The sequence below is a fragment of the Podarcis vaucheri genome, assembly GCF_965113315.1.
Source record: "Podarcis vaucheri genome assembly, chromosome: 18".
NCBI classification, from domain to species: domain Eukaryota; kingdom Metazoa; phylum Chordata; class Lepidosauria; order Squamata; family Lacertidae; genus Podarcis; species Podarcis vaucheri.
This window is the reverse complement of record NC_138756.1, coordinates 4,245,324-4,273,266: the sequence shown is the minus strand read 5'-3', so window position 1 is coordinate 4,273,266 and position 27,943 is coordinate 4,245,324. Positions and strand designations below refer to the sequence as shown.

The 27,943-nt window shown below is 47.8% G+C and overlaps 3 protein-coding genes across 5 annotated transcripts in view; 2 read left to right on the top strand and 1 right to left on the bottom strand.

The window, feature by feature from the left end:
- The window catches only part of LOC309523051 (vomeronasal type-2 receptor 26-like), a 64,769-nt gene extending 61,952 nt beyond the window's left edge, over window positions 1-2,817 (top strand). For all 3 annotated transcript variants that reach the window (XR_014215207.1, XR_014215208.1, XR_014215209.1), the window contains one exon: window positions 213-2,817. The gene's annotated coding sequence lies outside the window, so the exon portion shown is untranslated. The remainder of the gene's footprint in view (window positions 1-212) is intronic.
- A 4,347-nt stretch (window positions 2,818-7,164) lies between these two features.
- Window positions 7,165-11,957, top strand: LOC309523147 (vomeronasal type-2 receptor 26-like; the record flags this gene model as incomplete). Its single annotated transcript, XM_082206907.1, has 5 exons — window positions 7,165-7,835; window positions 8,132-8,941; window positions 9,683-9,910; window positions 10,726-10,852; window positions 11,113-11,957. Exons 1-5 carry the CDS (start codon window positions 7,500-7,502, stop codon window positions 11,955-11,957), a joined length of 2,346 nt encoding a protein of 781 aa, XP_082063033.1. The 5' UTR covers window positions 7,165-7,499.
- Window positions 11,958-17,444: 5,487 nt separating this feature from the next.
- Window positions 17,445-27,943, bottom strand: part of LOC309523044 (uncharacterized protein) — a 37,770-nt gene continuing 27,271 nt past the window's right edge. The window contains exons 3-6 of the mRNA XM_082206830.1: window positions 21,386-21,481; window positions 21,160-21,234; window positions 19,618-19,758; window positions 17,445-18,490 (exon numbers count right to left, since the gene is read on the bottom strand). Of these exons, the coding sequence (XP_082062956.1) occupies window positions 18,263-18,490; window positions 19,618-19,758; window positions 21,160-21,234; window positions 21,386-21,481 (540 nt within the window). The 3' untranslated portion in view covers window positions 17,445-18,262. The remainder of the gene's footprint in view (window positions 18,491-19,617; window positions 19,759-21,159; window positions 21,235-21,385; window positions 21,482-27,943) is intronic.

Sequence of the window (27,943 nt, the reverse complement as noted above, 5' to 3'; positions counted from 1 at the left end):
CTGCAGTCTTTACGACCCTGGATAGCGTTGTTTTTTCCCTGGCTGTGCAGCTCCCAAACCACACGCACAGACCATAAGTTAGTACGCTCTCCACAGTGCAATGGTAAAATGCCATCAACAGGTCCTTTGAGAGATTGTTTTTCCGGAGGATTCTCAGAAAATATAACATCTGCTGTGCTCTCTTCACCAGGTCTTTGCTGTTCTCTCCCCAGGTTAGGTCGTCTCTCAACTCCATTCCCAGAAATCGAAACACCGAAACCTGTTCCACGCACTTCCCCTCAATAATAAGTGGCTGAATATTCAATTTACGTTTCCTAAAGTCCACAATGATCTCTTTTGTTTTCTTTAAGTTAAGGAGTAAGTTGTTTTTCCTGCACCACTCCCCCAACTGCTCGACATCCTTCCTATAGGCCGCCTCTCCCTCTCCAGCAGTAATTAAACCAACCACCGTTGTATCATCTGCAAACTTAATGATCTTATTACTGGGGTATTTGGGGGCACAGTCAGCTGTATAGAGCGTATATAAAAGCGGGCTCAACACGCACCCCTGCGGCGTCCCCGTATTCGTGATGAGATCTGCAGAGACGTGGGAACCCAACCTGACCCTTTGGGAACGGTTTGATAGAAAGTCTAATATCCACCTGTACAAACATGGTGGAAGTCCCAGGTCTAATAATTTGGGCACCAATCTATGCGGAAGAATAGTATTAAATGCAGAACTAAAGTCTACAAATAAGAGTCTCGCATAGTTCCCTTGCTTCTCCAAATGAGTCAGGACAGCATGTAAACCCATTGCCACAGCATCCTCTGTGGATCTCTTTGCCTTGTACGCAAACTGGTAAGGGTCAAGTCCCACTGGCAGACAAGATAAGATGCGGTCCCTCACCAGTTTTTCGAAACATTTCATTATAATGGGTGTCAACGCCACAGGGCGAAAATCATTCAGACTGTCTATCTTTGATGTTTTTGGCAAGGGTATAATGGTAGCGGATTTCAGACAGGGTGGAACAGTGGCTTGGGCCAGAGACTGGTTAAAATCTTCATAAGGATTCCTGCCAGTTGGTCCGAACAATCTCTTAGCACCCTGCCAGCCACCCCATCTGGGCCCATAGCCTTCCTCGTGTTTACCTCCTTTAATATTCGCCTCACTTCTCCCTCTTCCACCCTGGCAGCATTTCCTGTAGGTAGTGACGCCAATAGCTCTGGCATCCCTGTTGGATCACTGTTGGTGTCACCTCAAATCGGGCAAAGAAGGTATTCAGCTCTCCCACCAAGGAAGCCGTACTCTCTACCACTGATGAATTCCTTGATTTATAACCAGTCAGATGTTGGACTCCCTGCCACATTTGTCTAGGATCACGATTTCACAGGTGGTCCTCAATTTTTCCTCTGTACTCCGCTTTTGCTTTCCTGATACCCCTCTTCAAGTTCGCTCTTTCTATGCCATACAATACCCGGTCCCCCCAGTTCTAAAAGCAGAATTTCTGGCCTTCAATAATCTCCTAACCTCTCCTGTCATCCCTCATAACAGAGGGAAGGGAACCAATTCGTATTAAATTGGTCTTCATTTGTGGTTGAGAGATTATTCGAATTCTGAAATTTGGGGAAATCACATTTCAGATTCCATTGCCTGGATCTGACACCTTGTGCACTGATGTTGAGTGGATCACCAGATGAAGAGTGAGCCAGCAACAATTTCAGCATTGGAGGGAAGAAATGAGACCATGCCAAATAGTTGGATTCCCTGCCTGCCAAACCTTTTCAGAGGAGGCATCTTATGCTCAGTCAGGAAGGAAGAGCGAGAGGCCTCCTCCTCCTCCAACTCAGGTTCCTCCCATTCAGGTCCCCATTTATGGAGCAAAACCAAGATCAGATGGGAAGTGAAAATAATTGACAGAACAGCCACTGATGAAGCATTTAGATTCATTAGCTAAGATTGCATCCTACTTAGACTTTCATCTCTCCAGACTAGTAGAAAGTTTACTAAACACTTACTCTTATAGCAGTTCAACCTGTAGCAATCCAATGAAGGCTCCTATATAAATTTAATAATTAAAGGTCCCGAGAAAGCTGAGTGGGTTATTTATGTATGCAACCACAGCAGCTAGAACTTTATATGCACAGAAGTGGAGAGAGGGAGGATTGGCTTATGAAACTGGGGGAATATGCTGAAATGGTGAAATTACCTGCTAAACTAAGAGGACATGAGGATGAATCTTTTCAGGAAGAATGGAGACCATTGATATCTTATTTGTTAAACTATCACCCATACATGAAGTCAAAGGCAGGATTTGAAATAGAAGCTGCGGATTACTGAAATACGTCATTGGGGCTTTGATAATAAAAACATGTTTTTTAAAACATCTGATAAAAAGAAGTAACAAAAACAAACATAGAGAAGGGAGGGTGGAGAGTCAAGAAGAAATTATGTGGGGGGTTTTGTTTTTTTAAACTGTATATGAAGACAAGTGATTGGAATATCTGTGGAGACTTAATAATTTTTAAACTTTTTTTAATGTAATAAAGAAAGCATCCACCCAGATTCTTAGGAAGTTGAGGTAATTTGATTCTGTTTTATTATTTTAACTTTTGGAATGTTCTAAAGTAAGACTGTAAACTTTGTTATGATCACCCTGACTTATCTTGACGTAAAGCGCTCTAGGGGTGATTGGCCAAAATAGTGCATGGAATTTATGAAAGATTAAATAATTAAGTAAGAAAGTAAATAAATATTAATAAATAAATTGATAAAGAATAACAAAGCTGCTAGAATGCTAGCCTGGCTTCTGCGCACACAATTGGTTTATGAGTAGAGAAGTTTCTTCTCAAAGACGAGGAGCAAGTTGGTTCCATGTGCAACAGAAGCTCTCCATCAGCAGAAAATGTCAAAGGGGAAGGGAGAGCCTAAGGCTCCGGACAACCTTTCTCCCCTCCACCAACCCCAGAGAGCTTCGCTCTGTTGGAGAAGCCTTTCAAAGATGGGGTGGAAATTCACTTGAAGTGGCTTCAAAACCACCAACATGCTACTTCCCTTAAGGGGGAGAACCAGAAGGTATTGGCAGGAATCAAATCCACCCGAGGTGGCCAACTAGAAGAAGAAGAAGAGTTTGGATTTCATATCCCGCTTTATCACTACCCTAAGGAGTCTCAAAGCGGCTAACAATCTCCTTTTCCTTCCTTCCCCACAACAAACACTCTGTGAGGTGAGTGAGACTTAGAGACTTCAAAGAAGTATGACTGGCCCAAGGTCACCCAGCAGCTGCAAGTGGAGGAGCGGAGACACGAACCCGGTTCCCCAGATTACGAGTCTATTGCTCTTAACCACTACACCACACTGGCTCTCTAAAGCATCCCTAACAGCTAGCCATCCAAACTTAAAAACCTCCAAGGAAGGAGAGTCGATGGTCGGATGCAGATGCAGGGCTCTTCGCTGGTCCTTGGGAGCAAAGTTCAGGCCAAACTTCCAATTCCCAAAAACACCTTTTGACTTTTCATCATCATGTTTTTCTCCAGGTCTGCACCTGCTGCCAGAGCCATTCAAGACTCCAGAAAGTTAGTGTGATGAAACTTATTCCACTTGGAATAATCAAAATTATAGTCATCTCATCTTCTAAATGCTCAGGAGATATTTCTGGAGGTTACTTCAGCCTCAGAAAGTAGCATGAATATATTAATTGTGCTGTGACTGGGAAAGAAAAAGTTAGTGCAGAGATTATTTCCTGTGTTGGAGACAGACTGAGTCAAGATGCAGAGCTGGCGAAAGAGGGGTGTGCCTGCCTTGTGCTTCCTAGCTCCAAAGGTAGAGCTGAAAACCACCCAGATTGGGAAAGCCCAGGCAGTCTGGCCTTGCAAGAGTCTTTGGGTGCTTCTGCTTTGCCTCATTGGCATGTAAGAGGAGGAGGAGGAGGCAGAGCCAGAATGAGATCCCTGCTCCTTCTGTTGCTGCTTCTGCTGCTCATGATGCCCTTTGGAGTCTGCGGGAACCACAAGGCGAAATGCCCCTTGAATCTGGTCAGGGATGAAACGGATGCTCGCAATTACTACCGGCCTGGACACTTTCTCATCAGTGGGATCATATCTCCAAAACGCTTTTACAAGGAAACTCCGTATGTCTTTTCTCAGACACCCTTCGCTAGGATTGAAAAGTATGTACTTCACAGTTTCATGGTTCTCCAGTCCTTCTAGTGGTTCCTATTTATCAAGGAAAGAGCCCCTTTCTCAGGGCTGGGGAGCCAAGGGCTAATGTTGCAGGACTACCTGACCTGACCATTGCTCTTGCTGGCTGGGGGTGATGGGAGATGGGGGGGTCTAGTATAAGATTCCACCCAAACCTCTCCTATTTCCATGTTCTCTGGGTCTTCCTTAGTGAAACACTCTCCTACCTTTGATTCTGTGTTGCTTTTAGTAGAATGCAAGGATGCCAATGAATCTGGTCAGGGGTCAAAAGGATGCACTGAATTTCCCCACCTGCAGGATGCCATGAAACTCAGGCAATTTCCAAGGCTCAAAGGTTTCATTCAATATTGTTCCATGTTACAGTTTTACAAATGGAATTTTAAGATCCTCTGGGTGACGTTTGGGGGCTGAAGAGCAGGAAAAATGTGCTTTAATTGAAATGATAAATAATATGAATCAGGAGACTTCCTTTTCATGGAGTCAGGTCTCTAAAATGTGAAAAGGAATTATTCCTTTTTCTCACACACAAACAACTGGCCTCATTTCTAAGTAGTGAGATGTTTGATGTTTCTTCACTTGGAATCCATAGGTACCTGTTTCCTATCCCAACTTATCACACTTCTATTAACACGATGGAACAGGAGGCCTACAGCCCACCATGGGGAAATCTGTCTGAGCTACATTAAAGGTTTCCTCCCCCAATCCCAGCACTTTTCCCTTTCTGTCACTGTTTTTTTAAAAAAATTAGAAGCGTTTTAAGAAACTCTTGAAAATGCTTGTATTTCTATGGGTGAAGAGCAGGAATGATATGCTTCAAATAAAATGATTATATGGAATAACACAGATCAGGGTGTGTCCTCATTGGTAGAGTCACTGATGAAAAACATGTGCAAAATTATAGGTTTTACCACGCACTCAAACCTGAAAGCCACTAGACCTCAATTGTAACTAAAAGGGGACTGAGGTAATACTTGGGGATAAACATGACAGCTAAAAATGGGAACTTGTTTAAAGACAATTATGAAAAATGTTGGACGGAGGTTAAAAAGGATTTAGAAATATGGTCAAATCTGAAGCTTTCCTTTTTGGGCCGAATTGCGGTTATAAGGATGAATGTACTGCCAAGAATGTTATTTTTGTTCCAATCATTACAAATTTTAGACAAGATGGATTGTTTCAAGAAGTGGCAGAGAGACATCTCTAGATTTGTCTGGCAGGGCAAAAAGCCCAGAATAAAATTTAAAATATTAACTGATGTAAAAGAAAGAGGGGGGTTTGCCCTGCCAGACCTTAAACTCTACTATGAATCAGCAGCTTTCTGCTGGTTGAAAGATTGGCTACTTCTTGAGAACACTGACATTCTGGATCTAGAAGGTTTTAATAATGTTTTTGGGTGGCACGCATACTTGTGGTACGGCAAGGTTAAAGCTCATAAAGCATTTAAAAACCATATTGTCAGGAGAGCACTGTTTAATGTTTGGACAAGGTATAAGGAATTACTTGAAAATAAAACCCCAAGGTGGTTGTCACCAATGGAGGTGAAGGCTCAGAAAAGGCCCAATATGGAGGCCAAATGGCCAAAATATTGGGAGATTTTGGAGCAAGAAGGAGACAAATTGAAATTGCAGAGTTTTGAGAAACTAAAAGATAGAGTGTGAGATTGGTTTCATTATTACCAAATAAGAGAAGTATACAATCTGGACAAAAAAAATGGCTTCCAGGTGGAAAAATCAAAGTTGGAAACAGAACTGTTAGAACTCAAAACTAAGATTTTGTCAAAGATGTATAACTTGCTTTTGTTTTTTGTAATTCTCTTTTTATCATATTAGGGTTATTCTCTGTCTTTATTTTTTGAGTTTAAACTTTGAAATTTTCTAATGTCTGTAAAACTTTAATAAATATTACTTTAAAAAATAAAATAAAAGGGGACTGAGGTATTTGGTGCTTCCCCTCCTTCAATAAAATTGTCTCTTATCTACCTATAGTCTAGCCCCTTGGAAGAAGTCAAAGACCAATGCAGGAAAAGCAGCCCTTGCAGCAACTTCCCAGTATAGCACACATTTTGAGGGGCGTCTTCATTTCTTACTCATAGAACCACAGTAGAATAGAATCATGGAGTTGTAGAGATGGAAGGAACCCAGAGGAATCTCACCTGAAGCATCCATGACACATGGTCACCTTCGGAGGGAGTCTGTTCCACTGTTGAACAGCTCTGTGTGCTGTTTGCATCAAAGCTCCGGTCATGGAGCAGAGATTTCCAAATTTTTGTTCTGTGCTAGACAGGAAAAGGTTTGATATTAATGTAAAATGATAAATAAATATTAATCTTTGTGGATCATATAATGTTTCCTCCCTCCCATTAATATGAATATCAGTTTCACTCTTTTTAAATAATTCATTTATTGCAGGAGGGCAATTAGGTTCTACTGGTACATGTTGTCTTTCCTGTTCACCATCCAAGAGATCAACCAGGATCTCAGGCTCTTAGACCATGACACATGGTCACCTTCGGAGGGAGTCTGTTCCACTGTTGAACAGCTCTGTGTGCTGTTTGCATCAAAGCTCCGGTCGTGGAGCAGAGATCTGCAAATTTGTATTCTATAGGTAAAGGTAAAGGGACCCCTGACCATTAGGTCCAGTTGTGGCCGACTCTGGGGTTGCGGCGTTCATCTCGCTTTATTGGCCGAGGGAGCCGGCGTACAGCTTACGGGGCATGTGGCCAGCATGTCTTTATTCTATTTATTTTTATTCTATACTAGACTGTAAATGGTTTGATATTAATGCAATAGGATTAATCAATAAATACTAATCTTTTTGGATCATATAATGCGCCCCCCCCATCATATGAATATCAGTTTCACTCTTTTAAAAGGATTCATTCGTTGCAGGGAGTCAGCTAGGCTCTATTCGTACATGTTGTCTTTCCTGTTCACCATCCAAGAGATCAACCAGGATCTCAGGCTCTTAGACCATGACACATGGTCACCTTCGGAGGGAGTCTGTTCCACTGTTGAACAGCTCTGTGTGCTGTTTGCATCAAAGCTCCGGTCGTGGAGCAGAGATCTGCAAATTTGTATTCTATAGGTAAAGGTAAAGGGACCCCTGACCATTAGGTCCAGTTGTGGCCGACTCTGGGGTTGCGGCGTTCATCTCGCTTTATTGGCCGAGGGAGCCGGCGTACAGCTTACGGGTCATGTGGCCAGCATGTCTTTATTCTATTTATTTTTATTCTATACTAGACTGTAAATGGTTTGATATTAATGCAATAGGATTAATCACTAAATACTAATCTTTTTGGATCATATAATGCGCCCCCCCATCATATGAATATCAGTTTCACTCTTTTAAAAGGATTCATTCGTTGCAGGGAGTCAGCTAGGCTCTATTCGTACATGTTGTCTTTCCCGCTCACCATCCAAGAGATCAACCAGGATCTCAGGCTCTTACCCAACATCACCCTGGGCTACAACCTCTATGAGAACTATCTCGATGCAAGGATGACTTCAAATGCCATGCTAGAGCTGCTTGCAGGCAGTGGATGCAATATTCCCAATTTTCACTGTGGAGAACAGAATCCCCTGCTGGCTGTTCTTGAAAGAAGCAACACTTTCATCTCAGGAGTGATTTCAGCCTTGTCAGGCATCTACAAAATCCCTCAGGTAAGTAGTGGGAGAGCATGGAGGGACAGAGAATTTCAACTGTGTAAAATTCTATTTTCTCTTTGGAGAGGTCAAGTGGGGATATTTTTCAAAATGGGAAAATCTTGAGCTATGGATTCAACATCCCTTATTCAAAACTGAGCCTTCACCAAATTGACACCTCCAGATGTTTCCGACTAAAACTCCCATCAGCCTCAGCCAGCAGAGATTTAGATAGATATCAGTCATTTCAGATAATTAAATACCTGTTATGCTGAAAGTAAAATAAATTGGTGATCTTTTGCTTTCCTTGCTAGATCAGTTATGGCTTCCCTGCCCAGGTTCTCGAAGGTAAAACCCTGTTCCCTTTTGTCTACCGGATGAGTCCCAAAGAGGAAAGTCAGTACCAGGGGATTGTTGAATTGCTCCTGTATTTTGGATGGACGTGGATTGGCCTCTTCACTCCAGACAATGACAGTGGAGAAAGATTTGCGAGCGCTGTGAAACCTCTGATGCTCAGCAAAGGGATCTGCATTGCTTTATCAAAAAGAGTACCAGAAAATGCTCTAAATCAATTTATCAGGCGTGGGGAACCTTTTTTCCTATGGAGACAAGTTGGGGTATTTTTTTACTATGCAACCAATGCAATGGGCATCGTTCTACTCCTGGCAATAAACACGGTATATGAGAAGGAAATAGGAGCAAAAGTCTGGATCACAACAGCTTTGCTAGAAATCAGAACTGGCTTTAACATACGTCCACATCTATTCCAGCACCTCTATGGTTCTCTGTCCTTTGCAATTCAGACCAGAATAAGGAGCAGCAAAGGTGACAACTATAAATCGCCGTCCAATCTTGTGGATTCTTTGGATGAAGCATTTCAGTGTTCATATTCAAAGCATTTGTTGTCCGTGAAAGGCAGGATAAGATGCAAAGAGGAGGAGAAACTGGAGTCGTTGCCCCAAGAGGAGCGTGAGAGAGTCCTGTCTCATGACAGCTATAGCACTTACATCAATGTTCAGGCTGTGGCTCAGGCATTGCATGCTTCGCTTTCATCGAGATCCCAGAGGAGGCTGATGGTGGAGGAAGGAGAGCAATGGGGACCCCAAAGGCTACAGCCGTGGCAGGTATTTCCTTCCCCCTTTTGCAAACTGCAGTCCACACAGATGCTGATCATGACTGGGGATAGACCTGCAAAATATCATAGTTACTGTTAGTACTAGTAATAGTAGCATACCGCCCAACATTTCTCTGTTGAAAATAGAGACGGCACATTCCATAATGATAATCTTACTGCTTATACCCAGGGCTTTTTTCCAGAGGGGAACTCGCTGGAACTCAGTTTTGGCACCTTTCAGGTGGGTGCCATTGCCATTCTCAGAGGGAGGTGTTCATGGTGAGTTGCGGCACCTTCTTTTCTAGAAAAATAGCACTGTTTATACATCTTCTTCAGTTGCCTCAGCACTCTGGGCAGCTCCCAAAATAAAGAAATTCATACTAAAATATTAAACATTTAAAAATTCCCTAGACTGGAATTGGACAGCTTGTGTGTTGTGTGTTCCCTAAATTGGACATCTTGTGTGTTGGATAACTCCACATCCGCCAACATTTCTCCAATGTACATAGGGACATTCTAAGGAAAAGTGGGAAATTCCAGGATCAAATGGAAAACTGTCTCTAATTCAGGGATGTCCCTGGAAAACTGGGACACTTGCATGGTTTGTAGTAATAGAAACGGCTGAATAGGAATTCCAGTCTACATGAGATCCACGCAGCCCCAAATCATAAGAGGTTGAAGTGAGTAGGACTGAGATATCCATCTTGGCTTCAAGCTTTCTCAGTGCTGGTGCTTTCCCCTGTCATTCCAGCTTCACCCTTTCTTGAGAGAAATCCAGTGTCTGAATACTTCCAGAGGCAGGCTGTGCTTGGATGAGAACTGGGAGCTACCAGGAGACTTCGATATTATGAACTGGGTGATGTCTCCCAATAAGACTAATGTCGCTGTGAAAATTGGGAATATAAGGAGAGAGACATCTGCTAGCATAAAGTTCACCATTAACCCAGAAGCTATTGAGTGGCCCAAGAAATTCAACAAGGTAAGGGGAATCACAGAGAGGGGAGGCTAGGAGATCCCAGCTTTTCTTGAACAACTGCTGCAAAATGGCTATATCAGGTTGACCAATGATGTCTTGACCGTCCAATAACAGCTGGAACCGCCACTCCTTCTTTCAACAGCAGCTGAGATAAGAGGGGAATTTGGGATGCTTAGAGAAAAGATAGAGCCCAGAGGTCCTTAGAAAAGACACCATCTATTTCCAAGCCAGACAGAGAATTTAAAAATTCTGGACAGAATCTTCGACAGAAAGGACTACGTAGATAAGAAGAAAAGGGAAAACACCTAGGGAAAAGGGGAAGTAAAATTGAACAATTGGGTTCTCATACATGCAGAAGGATGGAAAGTAATTTATTTTAGAAATGACAATTACTGATTTATTGTGGATTTTTTAATTTGTGGAGTAAGCTCACTTGTAGATGTTGCAAACGTTAAACTATTGTACGTGCAGGAACCTTTACCTTTAACGGGACCACTGACCATTAGGTCCAGTCGTGGCCGACTCTGGGGTTGCGGTGCTCATCTTGCTTTATTGGCCGAGGGAGCCGGCGTACAGCTTCTGGGTCATGTGGGCAGCATGACTAGTGAACCAGAGCAGTGCACGGAAACGCCATTTACCTTCCCGACGGAGCAGTACATATTTATCTACTTGCACTTTTGACGTGCTTTTGAACTGCTAGGTTGGCAAGAGCAGGGACCGAGTAACGGGAGCTCACCCCATTGTGGGGATTCAAACCTCCGACCTTCTGATCAGCAAGTCCTAGGCTCTTTCTTGCACCTTCTTGTCTTTCTGGTTAGGTCATGCCTCGTTCCAGGTGTACAGAAAGATGCCAGCCTGGATATGCCAAGGTGGTTCTAGAAGAAAAGCCCGTTTGCTGCTATGCTTGTGCTCGGTGTGCAGAAGGGACCTTCTCCGCCCAGGAAGGTGGGTGACGCCAAGGGGGAAGGAGAGTAAACACAGGGCAGAAATCCAGTCTCACACACTTTATGTGAGATTTCTGCAGACATAGGGGAATGGGAATCCTTCCTCAACTTCTTTAGGATAAATCGCCTTCATTACATCCTGGAAGAGAGTTGAAAGGAATGATCATAAGGAAGAAATCTCTAGGATTTCTTCAAAACGTAATAAGCACAGATCATGAGGGATATAAGTGATGCTGCAGCCACTCTTATTCTCTTCCCCAGATGCAGAACATTGCACCAAATGCTCAGAAGATCACCATTCAAACAAGGACAGAGATCAATGTGTCCCCAAGATTACCACCTTCCTGACTTATGGAGAATATTTGGGAATGGTTTTAGCTTCCATTGCCCTCTTCTTGTCCTTAATAGCAGGCATTGTGTTGGGAATCTTCATTAAATACAAAGAAACTCCCATAGTCAAAGCCAACAACCGGGACCTCTCCTACATCCTCCTCGTCTCCCTCCTGCTTTCCTTTCGGTCCTCCTTCCTCTTCATCGGGCGCCCAAGGAAAGAGACCTGCCTTCTCCGACAAACGGCCTTCAGCATCATCTTCTCAGTTGCTGTTTCTTCTGTCTTGGCAAAGACCATCACGGTGGTGCTGGCCTTCCTGGCCACAAAGCCCGGGAACAGGGTGAGGAGATGGCTGGGCAAGAGTCTGGCCAACTCCATTGCCATCTCCTCTTCTGGGGGGCAAGTTCTCATCTGCACCATCTGGCTGGGCTCTTCTCCCCCATTCCCAGAGCCCGACAAGCACTCCCAGGTGGAAGAGATCATCCTGCAATGCAACGAAGGGTCTGTGGCCATGTTCTACGTTGCCCTCGGCTACCTGGGCTTCTTGGCTGCCACCTGCTTCACGGTGGCTTTCCTAGCCAGGAAGTTGCCCGGCTCCTTCAATGAAGCCAAGCTGATCACCTTCAGCATGCTGGTCTTCTGCAGTGTTTGGGTGTCTTTTGTGCCCACCTACCTGAGCACCAAGGGCAAGTACATGGTGGCCGTGCAGATCTTCTCTATGTTGGCCTCCAGTGCTGGGCTTCTGGGCTGCATCTTCCTTATTCTCCACCTATGAAAGAAATTGTGTTCATTCGTAGCCCTGGTTTTGTGTAGTCCTGTTCACACGAACAGGAAGATGGGAGGAAATGTTTTGCTACCTTGCTTTGCCCATGACTACCATGAGTCCTGGTCTACTGCCCTTAGTTTGTATACTATTATCTTTTTAAAATTTTGTGTTTTGGGAACTTATATTTATCTCACAACAAGATAGGCTGGAGGGAGAGAAGAGTTAGGTTTTTGAGTCTGTTTCCTTTGTCATGACTACCTAACCATATCAATTCTAATATTCCTCAATACTGTTTGGTTATGCCAGTTCTATGTATTCAATTTTCTATGCTCCATTTCCTGCATTTATGTGCTATCATTCATAAGCTCACTTCACACCATTTCGTTCTCCTAAGCTTTGTATATCAATAAACTGAGAAATTCATTAAAGACAGCTTCCGTAGTCTGTTGGTTTAATTTCTGTCTTGTGTAAGCTCAGCTCCCTGTTCCAAAGAGTAGCAGCTGACCTTAGCCAACCCGTGACTGGGATCCAATGAATTTTATTGCACTGGCCAGGGTTAGGGATAGGGTTAGAGGGGAGAGGGAACTCCGGCGCTCACGGGAGTGGCAGGCCGCCTACGCCAATCTGGGCGAGTCATTGTGAAAGGAGGTGGGGAGGGCGTTCCACAGGGCAGGCGCCACCACCGAGAAGCCCCTCTGCCTGGTTCCCAGTTTGTGGCACAGGTCATCATCCGATGAATTTAGAGCTTCATTTATTCCTGTGTTTATATTTAAAGAAATTATGCATTTTAAAAGTATTGCACATTGATCGTAATATTAAGAATGCACTTAAAATTACTACGCACAACAATGAATAAGGGATTGCAATGCACACACAGTTTAGCAGCATAAATATTTGTTAACAAAGTCTAATCTTGTTGTGATTATTATTACTTTTATTGCTACTAATACCAGTGGCTTACAAGACTGAGCTCTATTCTGCCTCAGTCAGTCCCCACCTGGAATACTGTGTCCAATTCCGGGCACCACTATTTAAGAAGGATGTTGACCAATGGGAAGAAACCCCTCACCCCCCAGAGAGATGCCGGCTCAGAGAGCCCCCTGAGCTTAGACTACGAAGCCTCTGAGGGCGTGCAGAGTGCAAATCCCCCCCGGGCCCCTCTCCCTCCTGGGGGCCCTGCCCCTGCCAGCCTCTCTGGCCTCTGAGGGCGTGCAGAGTGCAAATCCCCCCAGGGGCCCCTCTCTCTCCCGGGCCCACCTGGGGGCCCTGCCCCTGCCAGCCTCTCTGGCCTCTGAGGGTGTGCAGAGTGCAAATCCCCCCAGGGGCCCCTCTCTCTTCCAGGCCCACCTGGGGGCCCTGCCCTGCCAGCCTCTCTGGTCTCTGAGGGTGTGCAGAGTGCAAATCCCCCCAGGGGCCCCTCTCTCTCCCGGGCCCACCTGGGGGCCCTGCCCCTGCCAGCCTCTCCGGCCTCTGAGGGCGTGCAGAGTGCCATTGCCCCCAGGGGCCCCTCTCTCTCCCGGGCCCACCTGGGGGCCCTGCCCCTGCCAGCCTCTCCGGCCTCTGAGGGTGTGCAGAGTGCAAATCCCCCAGGGGCCCCTCTCTCTTCCAGGCCCACCTGGGGGCCCTGCCCCTGCCAGCCCCTCCGGCCTCTGAGGGCGTGCAGAGTGCCAATCCCCCAGGGGCCCCTCTCTCTCCCGGGGGCCCTGCCCCTGCCAGCCTCTCTGGCCTCTGAGGGCGTGCAGAGTGCCAATCCCCCAGGGGCCCCTCTCTCTCCCGGAGGCCCTGCCCCTGCCAGCCTCTCTGGCCTCTGAGGGCGTGCAGAGTGCAAATCCCCCCAGGGGCCCCTCTCTCTCCTGGGGGCCCTGCCCCTGCCAGCCTCCCCGGCCTCTGAGGGCGTGCAGAGTGCCAATCCCCCCGGGGCCCCTCTCCCTCCTGGGGGCCCTGCCCCTGCCAGCCCCTCCGGCCTCTGAGGGCGTGCAGAGTGCAGCTGGACGGGCTGCAGGCGCTGGTGTCCCCGGCGGACGAGGAGGGTCATGTGGCCCTCGGAGGGGAAGGGGCCACCTTCAAAAGGCCCTGCCACTCCCGCCAGTCTCCACCGGCACGGTTCACACTGGGGGGGGCAGACTTCCCAGCATGCACTGCCAGCTCCGTGGGGCCAATGGTCGAATCCCAGCATGAATCAATTTGAAATTTACTCGTTTTTCCAGTGTATAACCACATAATTCAATCTCAGGGAGTCTTATGTTCAGCTTCGCTTATTAGCTTTATGGATAAATTAACCTCTATCAGGTTTCATTTCATTTCCCTCACATCCTTCTTCCCAGCATGCTTTGCTGCCCCTTCTTCTCACAAACAAAGATCCTGTTTCCTATACTTGAAATTTACCCATTTTCCAACGTATAACTGAATAAATACACGTGAAAGTGTCTTTCGTTAGGTTTCACTTATTAGCTTTATTGATAAATTATCCTTTATTGGGTTTCATTTCATTTCCCTCACGTCCTTCTTCCCAGCATGCTTTGCTGCCCCTTCTTCTCACAAACAAGGATCCTGTTTCTTATCATTTTATTTTTCTCTTATTCTTCCATTTAAACTTCATGGAGGGGCAGAGCGATGGAGAAAGAGAGAAGGCTTTTCCTCACAGCCTTTCCCTCGCCCTTCCCAGGCTGCCCTGCGCAACCTTCCTCCTGGCCTGCTAATAAACTGATAATCATCAATTATTATACTCATATTTTATTTTATTTTTAATTCTTTATAAGCTCTTACAAATTACATTAACGGTCCTCCTCCAGCCTCAGCAGTTTGTTTGTTTTTTGTCTTTCTGTTTCTGTACTATCCGTCGCTCGATGTTTTAAATCCCCTGTTTCACTTATTTTGATTATTCCAAGTGGAATAAGTTTCATGACACTAACTTTCCGAAGTCTTGAGTGGCTCTGGCAGCAGGTGCAGAGCTGGAGAAAAACATGATGGAGAAAAGTCAAAAGGTGTTTTGGGGAATTGGAAGTTTGGCCTGAACTTTGCTCCCAAGGACCAAAGAAGAGGCCTGCATCTGGATCCGACCATCGACTCTCCTTCCTTGGAGGTTTTTAAGCAGAGTTTGGATGGCTATCTGTTAGGGATGCTTTAGAGAGCCAGTGTGGTGTAGTGGTTAAGAGCGGTGGACTCGTAACTTGGTGAACCGGGTTCGCTTCCCCGCTCCTCCACCTGCAGCTGCTGGGTGACCTTGGGCCAGTCACACTTCTCTGAAGTCTCTAAGTCTCACTCGCCTCACAGAGTGCTTGTTGTGGGGAAGGAAGGAAAAGGAGATTGTGAGCCGCTTTGAGACTCCTTAGGGTAGTGATAAAGCGGGATATCAAATCCAAACTCTTCTCCTTCTTCTAGTTGGCCACTTTGGGTGGATTTGATTCCTGCCAATCCCTTCTGGTTCTCCCCCTGAAGGGAAGTAGCATGTTGGTGGTTTTGAAGCCACTTCAAGTGAATTTCCACCACTTCTTTGAAAGGCTTCTCCAACAGAGGGAAGCTCTCTGGGGTTGGTGGAGGGGAGAAAGGTTGCTCTGAGCCTTAGGCTCTCCCTTCCCCTTTGACATGTTCTGCGGAAGGACAGCTTCTGTTGCACATGGAGCCAACTTGCTCCCCGTCTTTGAGCAGAAACTTCTCTACTCATAAACAAATTGTGTGCGCAGAAGCCAGGCTAGCATTCTAGCAGCTTTGTTATTCTTTATCAAGTATTTATTAATATGTATTTATCTATTTATTTGACCTATTTCCTAAAATCCATGCACCACTTGATTAGGGAAATCACTGTTGCTAATCTCCCTTTGCTGAGCAAGGTTTTGGAGCATGTGGCCGCACACCAGATGGTGGTGGTGGTTCCAGTCCTACTTGGATGGTCATTCCCAGACGGTGTTACTTTTCAGCGCTGGGGACCTTGAATGTGGGGTTCCGCAGGGCTCAATCCTATGTTCCACATTGTTGAACATCTACATGAAATTGCTGGGTGGGGTTATCTGGAGGTTTCAAGTATGTTGTCAGAATTATGCTGATGACACTCAGCTCTATTTCTCCTTCACATCTGCAGGTGAAGCAGTGGAAGTGCTGGACCAGTGTCTTGCCTCGGCAATGGACTGGATGAGAGCCAACCAACTGAAGCTCAATCCAGATAAGACTGGGGCACTGTTAGTGGGTGGTTCCCTAGACCAGATGGGTGGGAGGTCGCCTGCTCTTGATGGGATTACGCTTCCTCTGAAGGAGCAGGTTTGTAGCTTGGGGGTACTCCTGGGCCCTTTGCTGTCGCTCGAGGCTTGGGACTCCTCAGTGGTGGGGACTGCCTTCCATCAGCTTTGGCTGGTGGCCCAGTTACACCCCTATCTGGACAGGGATAGCCTAACTACTGTTGTCCATGCTCTGGTAATCCCAAGGTTAGATTACTGCAATGCGTTATACGTAGGGCTGCCTCTGAAGACAGTTCAGAAACTTCAGCTAGTGCACAATACACTGATCCTGGTCTGACTGCACTGCTACCAATTCATTTCTGGGCCCAATTCAAAGTCCTGGTATTGACCTAGAAAGCCTTAAATGGCTCAGGACGGCAGTACCTCAAGGACCACCTCTTTCCATATGATCCTACCCGGACCCTGAGATCATCTTCTGAGGCCCTTCTTCGGGTGCTTCCTCCTCAAGAGGTCAGGAGGGTGGCAACACAAGAACGGGGCCTTCTCTGTAGTGGCTCCCCGTCTGTGGAATGCTCTCCCCAGGGAAGTTCACCTAGCACATTCATTATACGCCTTTGGACATCAGGCAAAAACGTTCCTTTTTGGTTGATTTGATTGACATCCTTTGCCCTTTTAAAATGTGCTTCTTTTTGGGGTGTTATTGGGTTGTTGTTTTTATTTTGATTATATATCTTCTGGTTTTGTATATTAATTTTGTTCTGTGACCTGCCCTGAGACCTCCACGTATAGGGCAGTATATAGATTCAACAAACAAACAAACAAACAGACAAACAAACAAGTCAGCTTTCTCAGGACCTTTATTTATTAAATTTATATAGCACCTTTCATTGGAACGCTGCAGGTTGAATTGCTATAAGACTGAGAGTCTAGTAAGCTTTCCACTTGTATGGAGTGATGAAAGTTTAAGTAGGATGTAATCCTGGCTAATTAATATAAATGCTTTATCAGTGACTCATAAAGCATTTACTGTATTTTTTGCCCTATAGGGCGCACCGGCTCATAGGGCGCACTTTTTGGGGGGGGGAGGGAGCCCCAAAGAGCAAAGAAGCCATGACAGCAAGCGGGACCTTCTCCTCTGAGTCCATGAAAGCTGAGCAGCTGCAGGGGGAGTCACTCTGTCTCCTCCTCCTAGTCTTACAATTTAGCCCATTAACATTCCACAAAATGATTTTAAGATCCATGCAGATTCAATGGTTAGCTTCTTTATTTCAAACAAACAAACAAAAATTATATAATGCTTTGCATCTTCCCTTTATGCGTTCCCTCCCACTTATTTTCCCCCACCCCTTTTTATTTTCTGCCTTTCCTTTCAAAGTCTTCCCTTAACACCTCCCCCCTTCCCTTATATCCTTCCTTTATAGGCTTATCACCTAAGACAACAATTCAACAATATAATACAGAATTATACATAAAAAGGAAATAGAACAATGCAGGACCATTAGGAAGCTCTGGAGGGAGGAAACTCAGTTTCCTTCTTATTGTAATTTCTTTGACCCACAGAAGGTCTCGCTGTCTCTTTTCTCAGTTCTTTCTTTAGCTGTCCCTTCTTGCTCGCTTGCTTTCCTCCTTTCCTTCCTCCTCCTTTGGGCGTGGGCAGCGTGAGCTAGCAGTTTTTCTACGCCATATTGCCCTTTCTTTTCAAGCCACCTTCCAGGATCGTTCCCCTCTCAGTCCTGTCTTCTCTTTCTCCTCCACCACCGCAGACGCTGTCGTTCTCTCGCACTTCTCCTTCGCCGTCCACCCTTTGCCCGCTGTCTTCTCAAAAGGTGTCGGGCTCTAGGACTGGGGCTGGCCGTGTGGGACGCCGGCGTAGGGCCACGAGAGTTTGGGTTTCTCGCCCCGCTTCCCTCCGCGCTCTGATCTTTTATTCCTCCTCTCCAGTTTGGACCACAAGGATTAAGACCTGTGGAAGGACAACAAAAAGGAAATGTCCCTTAGGACTCGGGCGCCTCCAGGTGCTACTTCCCCTGCCACCACTGGCGGAGGAAGGTGGGGTGTGTGGGGGGGTATCGCCCCGAGTGTCATCCCAGGGGGGTGGCAAAATCCCCCTGGGCGGATCTGTGCAAGCCTCCCAACTCCTCCTCATCTTGGTTCAGGGTGGACACAGCTGCGATGCTGCCGCATCCAGCGCCTGAGCCACGTGCAGAGTGGCCTCCTTTCCCCCTGCGCCCCACTGCTGCCTCTTGTATTGGGTTGCTCTGGTGGCACTGGTGGTGCTGGCGGCAGCGCTCTTCTGAAGATCTTGCGAATCCGGGAGATGATGGAACCCAAGCAAGTGGGGGTCTTCGGAGGCCTCTCTTCCTCGCAGTCCTGTGAGAAAAGTAAACAATTCACCTCCAGATTCTGGGAAAATGCCGCAATCATTAATCAATCAATCAAACAAACAAACAATTGATTGATTCAATCCGTACGCCGTCCTTCATCTGAAGCTGTCAGGGCTGCTTACAGCATAAAAATACAAAATAAAAACACAACATATGTATTAAAAACAAAAACAAACTCATAAGCCAACCTCCCAATCCACAAGCATGTTGAAAAGGCCATGCGTTGTCCAATTAGCCCAAGGCTGGTTCTAGAGCAGAACTTTCCATGTTGGTGACACACTTTGGAGACATGCCTCATTTCGCAACACAGGGATTCAGTTCAACTAGCCCTTTTCCAGCCCTGGGAGGAGCACACAGTTTGGAAAGCTCTGTTCTAGAGAAACGTCTTTGCTTGGCACCTAAAGATACACAATGAAGGTGCCAGATGAGCCTCCCTGGAGAGAGCATTCCGCAAGTGGGGAGCCACCACAGAAAAGGCCCCTTCTTGTGTTGCTGCCCTCCAGACCGTTTGTGAAGGAGAAGGGCCTGTGTGGTGGCAGGCTGTCATAATCCCTCCTTTTCTTTTTTGGGGCAAGGCGTTATATGAAAGGGTTGTAGTCAGGAGGGAACACTCCTCTCCCAAGTTCTCATGTGGTCAGCCTTGGAGAGATCTGAACGAGACACAAAGTCAAGAACAAGCGGGTGGGGGGAAGGTATAGGAGGCAGGAAAACCCCAGAGAGAACCGGCTTTGCAAAGTGCCAACATGGTTTTATGATCGCCAAACCCACTTTGCAATTAATAACTTCCTTTGGCAGGAGGCACCTGGAAACGCATTCAAAAGAGATATCTTACAAAACAAACACCAAACCAAAAGCAACCCAGGAGAATTATCTCCACCCCCCATCGTTCTGAGATCCAGCGCTGAGGGCCTTCTGGCGGTTCCCCACTGCGATAAGTGAAGTTATAGGGAACCAGGCAGAGGGCCTTCTCGGTAGTGGCACCCGCCCAGTGGAACGCCCTCCCGCCAGATGTCAAAGAAATAAACAACTATCTGACTTTTAGAAGACATGTGAAGGCAGCCCTGTTCAGGGAAGCTTTTCATATGTCATGAATGAATGTATGTTTCGTCTGACCTCGATTACGCTTGCCTCCAGGTGTTCTCCAGGTGGGGGGCACGGCAAATCAAGGGCCTCCTTGTCCTCCCCATCCTCCTCTGGGGGGCTCTCTGGTACTTCCTGTGGTTCTTCCTTCTTGATAGCCACTCCAGAGGCTGCCTGCCAGCAGAGACAGGACCCCAGAGGTGGTGGCATTGGTGGTGGGGAGAGGGGAGAAAGAGAGCAGCCCAGAATGAGACAGGAACCCACATTGAGTCGCTAGCCAGGGAAGCCCTACAGCCCTGGCGCCATGGGGGGCTGGTCCATCAGGACAAGTCGGGCAGCAAGCATACCCTTAGCAGCCCCCTGCCTGCCTGCCTGCCTGCCTGCCCCCTTGCTCACGACCAGTCCAGAAGGTGGCCTGACCGGCCAGCCGGCTTCCTCCTCCTCCTCCTCCTCCTCCCCAGCCTCAGGGTTCTCCAGCTCAGCAGGGCTTCCCTCCTGCTCTGTCTGCTACGTACCTCATTGATGGAGTCCCAAAGGGAATCCAGGGAGGACAGGGAGGAAACACTAGAAAATGGTGACATATTTGGAAGCTGCAAGGAAAAGATGCAAAAAACGAGCAATTAAAAAACGCAACCAAACGTTAAAACTCAAGGCACCCATAACTGAAACAACAGTTCTATTCTGCGGTTGATATGCTTCCCTCGCCTTCTGCCAATCACCACTTAGGCCACGGCCACCTACCCAGTCAGGGCTGAGGAGATCCAGCCGTCTTGCGGTCTCCTCCTCGCCTTTTCCTTCATCATCCTTTTCATGGAAATTGTCATCCTCGCTGGCTGACTGCTGGCAGAGACAAGACCCCAGAGGTGGTGGCGGGGATTAAGGAAAAAGAGAGCAGCACAAAATGAGACAGGCAGGAACCCAGAAGGCAGACACTCCTGCCCACATTGAGTCGCTAGCCAGGGAAGCCCTACAGCCCTGGCGCCATGGGGGGCTGGTCCATCAGGACGAGTGGGGCAGCAAGCACAGCACATTCACTCTCAAGGCACCCATAACTGAAACAACAGTTCTATTCTGCGGTTGATATGCTTCCCTCGCCTTCTGCCAATCACCACTTAGGCCACGGCCACCTACCCAGTCAGGGCTGAGGAGATCCAGCCGTCTTGTGGTCTCCTCCTCGCCTTTTCCTTCGTCCTCCTTGACATTGAGAATGTCCTCCTCGGTGGCTGACTGCTAGCAGAGACAGGACCCCAGAGTTGATGGTGGGGAGAGAGGAGAAAGAGAGCATCCCAAAATGAGAGAGGAACCCAGAAGGGAAACTCTCTTGCCTACATTGAGTCGCTAGCCAGGGAAGCCCTACAGCCCTGGCGCCATGGTGGGCTGGTCCATCAGGAGGAGTGGGGCAGCAAGCATGGTCTGCCCTTAGCAGCCCCCTGCCTGTTTGCCCCCTTGCTCACAACCGTCCAGAAGGTGGCCTGGCCGGCCAGCCGGCTTCCTCCTCCTCCTCCTCCTCCTCCTCCCCAGCCTCAGGGTTCTCCAGCTCAGCAGGGCTTCCCTCCTGCTCTGTCTGCTACGTACCTCATTGAGGGAGTCCCAAAGGGAATCCAGGGAGGACAGGGAGGAAACACTAGAAAATGGTGACAGACTTGGAACCTGCAAGGAAAAGATGCAAAAAACGAGCAATTAAAAAACGCAACCAAACGTTAAAACTCAAGGCACCCATAACTGAAGCAACAGTCTCATCCTACGATTGATATGCCCCCCTCCCCTTCTGCCAATCACCACTTAGGCCACGGCCACCTACCCAGTCAGGGCTGAGGAGATCCAGCCGTCTTGCGGTCTCATCCTTGCCTTTTCCTTCGTCCTCCTTGACATTGAGAATGTCCTCCTCAATGGCTGACTGCTAGCAGAGACAGGACCCCAGAGTTGATGGTGGGGAGAGAGGAGAAAGAGAGCATCCCAAAATGAGAGAGGAACCCAGAAGGCAGACTGTCCTGCCCACGTTGAGTCGCTAGCCAGGGAAGCCCTACAGCCCTGGCGCCATGGGGGGCTGGCCCATCAGGACGAGTGGGGCAGCAAGCACAGCACATTCACTCTCAAGGCACCCATAATTCAAACAACACAACAGCGGCATAGCCAGCCGCTCGGGTGCCCGGTTCAACGCGGGGGTCCTGTGGGCTTTCTGGAGCCTATCCTCTGCCTCCCCCCCAGCTGTAGGGCGGCTGAGGGAGAGGCAGGGGGCAGACGCAAGCCCCACTCTTCTGTTTCAGGCAGCGCCCAGCCTGCAGGGGCCCAAGCCACCAAGTCACCCCCAGGAGAGATGCGTGGATCAGGCACTCTGCAGCCCCCCCCCCGGTAAGTGCCAGCCCCCGTGGTGTGGCACCCAGTGCCAGCCGCGTTTTTTGACTCAACTAAAAGGTTTGGTGAGCCCAATTTTTATTTTTATTTTAAACACGGCTTTATGTCCTTTTGCCACCCCCCTCAGTGATGACACCTGGGGCGGAACCCCACCCTCCTTTCTCTGCAACTGCAACAGAATAAAAGGACTCAAAACTCCCTTAGCAGTTTCCTGCTGGTCCCCTCACCATTTCCCCAGACATCAGTCTTCAGACTTTGCTTTTTCGGTGTCTAATAACAGTTCTTTCTGATTCACTTGCAGAGAAACCACCAAAAGGCTGTTGGTCTCAACTGTAAAGTGAGGCTGGGATTCTGAGCCGATCTCACAGCCAGGTTCCGATCAGTCCATTTCCTCCAAGGGGGGGGGACACCTGTTTCCCCTGAGGGCGACTGCTGAACACACCACCCAAGGGAAAAAGAAGGAGAAAAGCAGAGAAATCTTTTAATTCTGTAGCAAGAAAGAATGAGTGCCAGGAGTTTTCTTTTCCCTGCACTCCTCCATTGCCACACCTTTTCATTACTATTATTATGCTAGATTTAATGAACACTCATATCAGAGTGCTCTGTAAATTGATAGGATAGTTTTTGTCGTAGGACATGACCGTATTGGCCTGAATATAAGCCTCACTTTCCCCCAAATTCTGACCGCGAAAGGTTAAAGTCCGGCTTCAATTCACGGCCTTACGAAAGCTGGCTTTTACAATATCGCTGCCGGAACAGACTTGCGGTAAAATGGAACAGGAGTGAGTGCCTGCGGAATTTTAAGGGAGCGGCTTTTATATTATATTATATTATATTATATTATATTATATTATATTATATTATATTATATTATATTATATTATATTATATTAGGTATCATTGCAATCAAGGTGATGAGATAATAATAATAATAATAATAATAATAATAATAATAATAATGGCCACTCTGGGTGGCTCCCAACAGAATATTAAAAGCACTATAAAAATCACAGCCCCAACATGCATTGAAAGCATTTTTGGAGCTCTAAATTGCAGGTCAAACAACTGGCGGGTGGCCAGCGCCATTTTGGCCTCTGTTGTCCAGGGCGCAGGAGCCGCGGGACGTCGGGAAAAGGGGGGAGCCGTTCTCGGTGCCTCCCAGGGAAGGAGGGAAAGGACGAGGTCTCTTCGCGACTTCCTGGGTTATGGGGATTTCTTAGTATAATAATTGGAAAAATTAATATTTTCCCAATATTTTTCCAATATGCAACGGTGGCGGCGAGGATTCTGTTAGCGCAAAACTGGAACACCTCTAATATACCCACGGTTAGAGAATGGCGGATGAAACTATTTGAGTATATTGAATTAGCGAGACTGACACAGAGGATTAGGCATCAAAAAAACGTAAAGCTAAAAAATAATTGGGATAAATTTTTTAATTATATTGAAGATAATTTGGGAATTCAAAAAATAACAGTGGACGGAATGTAAAACCTGTAATGTATAGAGTCATTATAATACAACTGCAGAATGGTTATAAGTTTATTCAACCTAAACCGAGATGGAAGGAAGCCAATGTGTAATGTCTGTACGTTTGTCTTTTTCTCTCTATATATTTTTATTCTTTTTCTTTCTTTATCTCTCTTTTACTTATTTACTCTTATCTTTCAAATGTTTGTATGTTCTGGTTGAGGTAGTGATTTTAGATTTTATTGCATTAGCCGTGTGGCCATAGCATGATATACATTGAAATAACAACATAAAATGGGGGTGGGGAGGTAAAGGTAGATATCGTCCTGGGCGAATACTTAAAGGGGGAAAAAAGGGATGACAATAGCGACAGGGGATTTAAAACATCGAGCGACAGATAGTACAGAAACAAAAAGACAAAAAACAAACAAACTGCTGAGGCTGGAGGAGGACCGTTAATGTAATTCGTAAGAGCTAATAAAGAATTAAAAATAAAATAAAATATGAGTATAATAATTGGTTGTTCTTAGTTTATTAGCAGGCCAGGAGGAAGGTTGCGCAGGGCAGCCTGGGAAGGGCGAGGGAAAGGCTGTGAGGAAAAGCCTTCTCTCTTTCTCCATCGCTCTGCCCCTCCATGAAGTTGAAATGGAAGAATAAGAGAAAAATAAAATGATAAGAAACAGGATCCTTGTTTGTGAGAAGAAGGGGCAGCAAAGCATGCTGGGAAGAAGGATGTGAGGGAAAGGAAACCTAATAAAGGGTAATTTACCAATAAAGCTAATATGTGAAACCTAATAAAAGACACCTTCAGATTTATTTATTCAGTTATACGTTGGAAAATGGGTAAATTTCAATTATAGGAAACAGGATCTTTGTTTGTGAGAAGAAGGGGCAGCAAAGCATGCTGGGAAGAAGGACCTGAGGGAAAAGAAACCTAATAAAGGGTAATTTACCAATAAAGCTAATATGTGAAACCTAATAAAAGACACCTTCAGATTTATTTATTCAGTTATACGTTGGAAAATGGGTAAATTTCAAGTATAGGAAACAGGATCCTTGTTTGTGAGAAGAAGGGGCAGCAAAGCATGCTGGGAAGAAGGATGTGAGGGAAAGAAACCTAATAAAGATTAATTTACCAATGAAGCTAATAAGTGAAACCTAACAAAAGACACCTTCAGATTTATTTATTCAGTTATACGTTGGAAAATGGGTAAATTTCAAGTATAGGAAACAGGATCCTTGTTTGTGAGAAGAAGGGGCAGCAAAGCATGCTGGGAAGAAGGATGTGAGGGAAAGAAACCTAATAAAGATTAATTTACCAATGAAGCTAATAAGTGAAACCTAACAAAAGACACCTTCAGATTTATTTATTCAGTTATACGTTGGAAAATGGGTAAATTTCAATTATAGGACACAGGATCTTTGTTTGTGAGAAGAAGGGGCAGCAAAGCATGCTGGGAAGAAGGATGTGAGGGAAAGAAACCTAATAAAGGATAATTTACCAATAAAGCTAATAAGTGAAACCTAACCAAAGACAATTTGGGATTAATTTATTTAGTTATACATTGGGAAATGAGTAAATTTCAATTATAGGACACAGGATCTTTGTTTGTGAGAAGAAGGGGCAGCAAAGCATGCTGGGAAGAAGGATGTGAGGGAAATGAAATGAAACTTAATAGAGGTTAATTTATCCATAAAGCTAATAAGCGAAGCTGAACATAAGACTCCTTGAGATTGAATTATGTGGTTATACACTGGAAAAACGAGTAAATTTCAAATTGATTCATGCTGGGATTCGACCATTGGCCCAACGGAGCTGGCAGTGCATGCTGGGAAGTCTGCCCCCCCCCAGTGTGAACCGTGCCGGTGGAGACTGGCGGGAGTGGCAGGGCCTTTTGAAGGTGGCCCCTTCCCCTCCGAGGGCCACATGACCCTCCTCGTCCGCCAGGGACACCAGCGCCTGCAGCCCGTCCAGCTGCACTCTGCACGCCCTCAGAGGCCAGAGAGGCTGGCAGGGGCAGGGCCCCCAGGAGGGAGAGGGGCCCCGGGGGGATTGGCACTCTGCACGCCCTCAGAGGCCAGGGAGGCTGGCAGGGGCAGGGCCCCCAGGAGGGAGAGGGGCCCCGGGGGGATTGGCACTCTGCACGCCCTCAGAGGCCGGAGGGGCTGGCAGGGGCAGGGCCACCAGGAGGGAGAGGGGCCCCGGGGGGATTGGCACTCTGCACGCCCTCAGAGGCCGGAGGGGCTGGCAGGGGCAGGGCCCCCAGGAGGGAGAGGGGCCCCGGGGGGATTGGCACTCTGCACGCCCTCAGAGGCCAGAGAGGCTGGCAGGGGCAGGGCCCCCAGGAGGGAGAGGGGCCCCGGGGGGATTGGCACTCTGCACGCCCTCAGAGGCCAGAGAGGCTGGCAGGGGCAGGGCCCCCAGGAGGGAGAGGGGCCCCGGGGGGATTGGCACTCTGCACGCCCTCAGAGGCCGGAGGGGCTGGCAGGGGCAGGGCCCCCAGGTGGGAGAGGGGCCCCGGGGGGATTGGCACTCTGCACGCCCTCAGAGGCCGGGGAGGCTGGCAGGGGCAGGGCCCCCAGGTGGGCCCGGGAGAGAGAGGGGCCCTGGGGGGATTGGCACTCTGCACGCCCTCAGAGGCCAGAGAGGCTGGCAGGGGCAGGGCCCCCAGGAGAGAGAGGGGCCCCGGGGGGATTGGCACTCTGCACGCCCTCAGAGGCCGGGGAGGCTGGCAGGGGCAGGGCCCCCAGGAGGGAGAGGGGCCCCGGGGGGATTGGCACTCTGCACGCCCTCAGAGGCCAGAGAGGCTGGCAGGGACAGGGCCCCCAGGAGGGAGAGGGGCCCCGGGGGGATTGGCACTCTGCACACCCTCAGAGGCCGGAGGGGCTGGCAGGGGCAGGGCCCCCAGGAGGGAGAGGGGCCCCGGGGGTATTAGCACTCTGCACGCCCTCAGAGCCCAGAGAGGCTGGCAGGGGCAGGGCCCCCAGGTGGGCCCGGGAGAAGAGAGGGGCCCCTGGGGGGATTGGCACTCTGCACGCCCTCAGAGGCCGGAGAGGCTGGCAGGGGGAGGGCCCCCAGGTGGGCCTGGAAGAGAGAGGGGCCCCTGGGGGGATTTGCACTCTGCACACCCTCAGAGACCAGAGAGGCTGGCAGGGCAGGGCCCCCAGGTGGGCCTGGAAGAGAGAGGGGCCCCTGGGGGGATTTGCACTCTGCACGCCCTCAGAGGCCGGAGGGGCTGGCAGGGGCAGGGCCCCCAGGTGAGCCAGGGAGAGAGAGGGGCCCCTGGGGGGATTTGCACTCTGCACGCCCTCAGAGGCCGGAGAGGCTGGCAGGGGCAGGGCCCCCAGGTGGGCCCGGGAGAGAGAAGGGCCCCTGGGGGGATTTGCACTCTGCACGCCCTCAGAGGCCGGAGAGGCTGGCAGGGGCAGGGCCCCCAGGTGGGCCCGGGAGAGAGAAGGGCCCCTGGGGGGATTTGCACTCTGCACGCCCTCAGAGGCCGGAGAGGCTGGCAGGGGCAGGGCCCCCAGGTGGGCCCGGGAGAGAGAAGGGCCCCTGGGGGGATTTGCACTCTGCACGCCCTCAGAGGCTTCGTAGTCTAAGCTCCGGGGGCTCTCTGAGCCAGCATATCTCTCTGGGGGGTGAGGGGTTTCTTCCCATGGGTCAACATCCTTCTTAAATAGTGGTGCCCGGAATTGGACACAGTATTCCAGGTGGGGACTGACCAAGGCAGAATAGAGCTGAGTCTTGTAAGCCACTGGGATTAGTAGCAATAAAAGTAACAATAATCACAATAAGAAAGATAGTAATATTAGACTTGGTAAACAAATGTTTTTAAGAACATTGTTCACACATATTTGTACTGATTAGCTCTGTGTGCATTGCAATCCCTTATTCATTGTTGTCCGTAGTAATTTTAAGTGCATTCTTAATATTACAATCAAAGTGCAATACTTTTAAAATGCATAATTTCTTTAAATATAAACACAGATATAAATGAAGCTCCCAATTCATCGGATGATGACCTGTGCCACAAACTGGGAACCAGGCAGAGGGCCTTTTCAGTGGTGGCGCCCGCCCTGTGGAACGCCCTCCCAGCAGATGTCAAGGAAAGAAACAACTATCTGACTTTTAGAAGACATCTGAAGGTAGCCCTGTTTAGGGAAGTTTTGAATGTTTGATGTATTTATCGTGTTTTTCATATTCTATTGGGAGCCGCCCAGAGTGGCTGGGGAAACACAGCCAGATGGTGGGGTAGAAATAAATGGTTGTTGTTGTTGTTGTTAAACTAGAGGCAAGAAACACTCATCTCAGAGTGGCCTGTAAATTGATAGCCATAGTCTTTTATATACTAACCTTTTATGCTCTTCCACATCCGTTTAATGCTCCGAAACCCTTCTTTTAGCTTCTTTTAGACTTTTATATATACTTTGTGTTTTAATGCTTTTTAGCTTTCCAAAACGTTTTACAGATTGGAAATGACTATACCCCACCCTACTGATGCTGGTCTACTACCGTAATAAAGATTTGATTGAT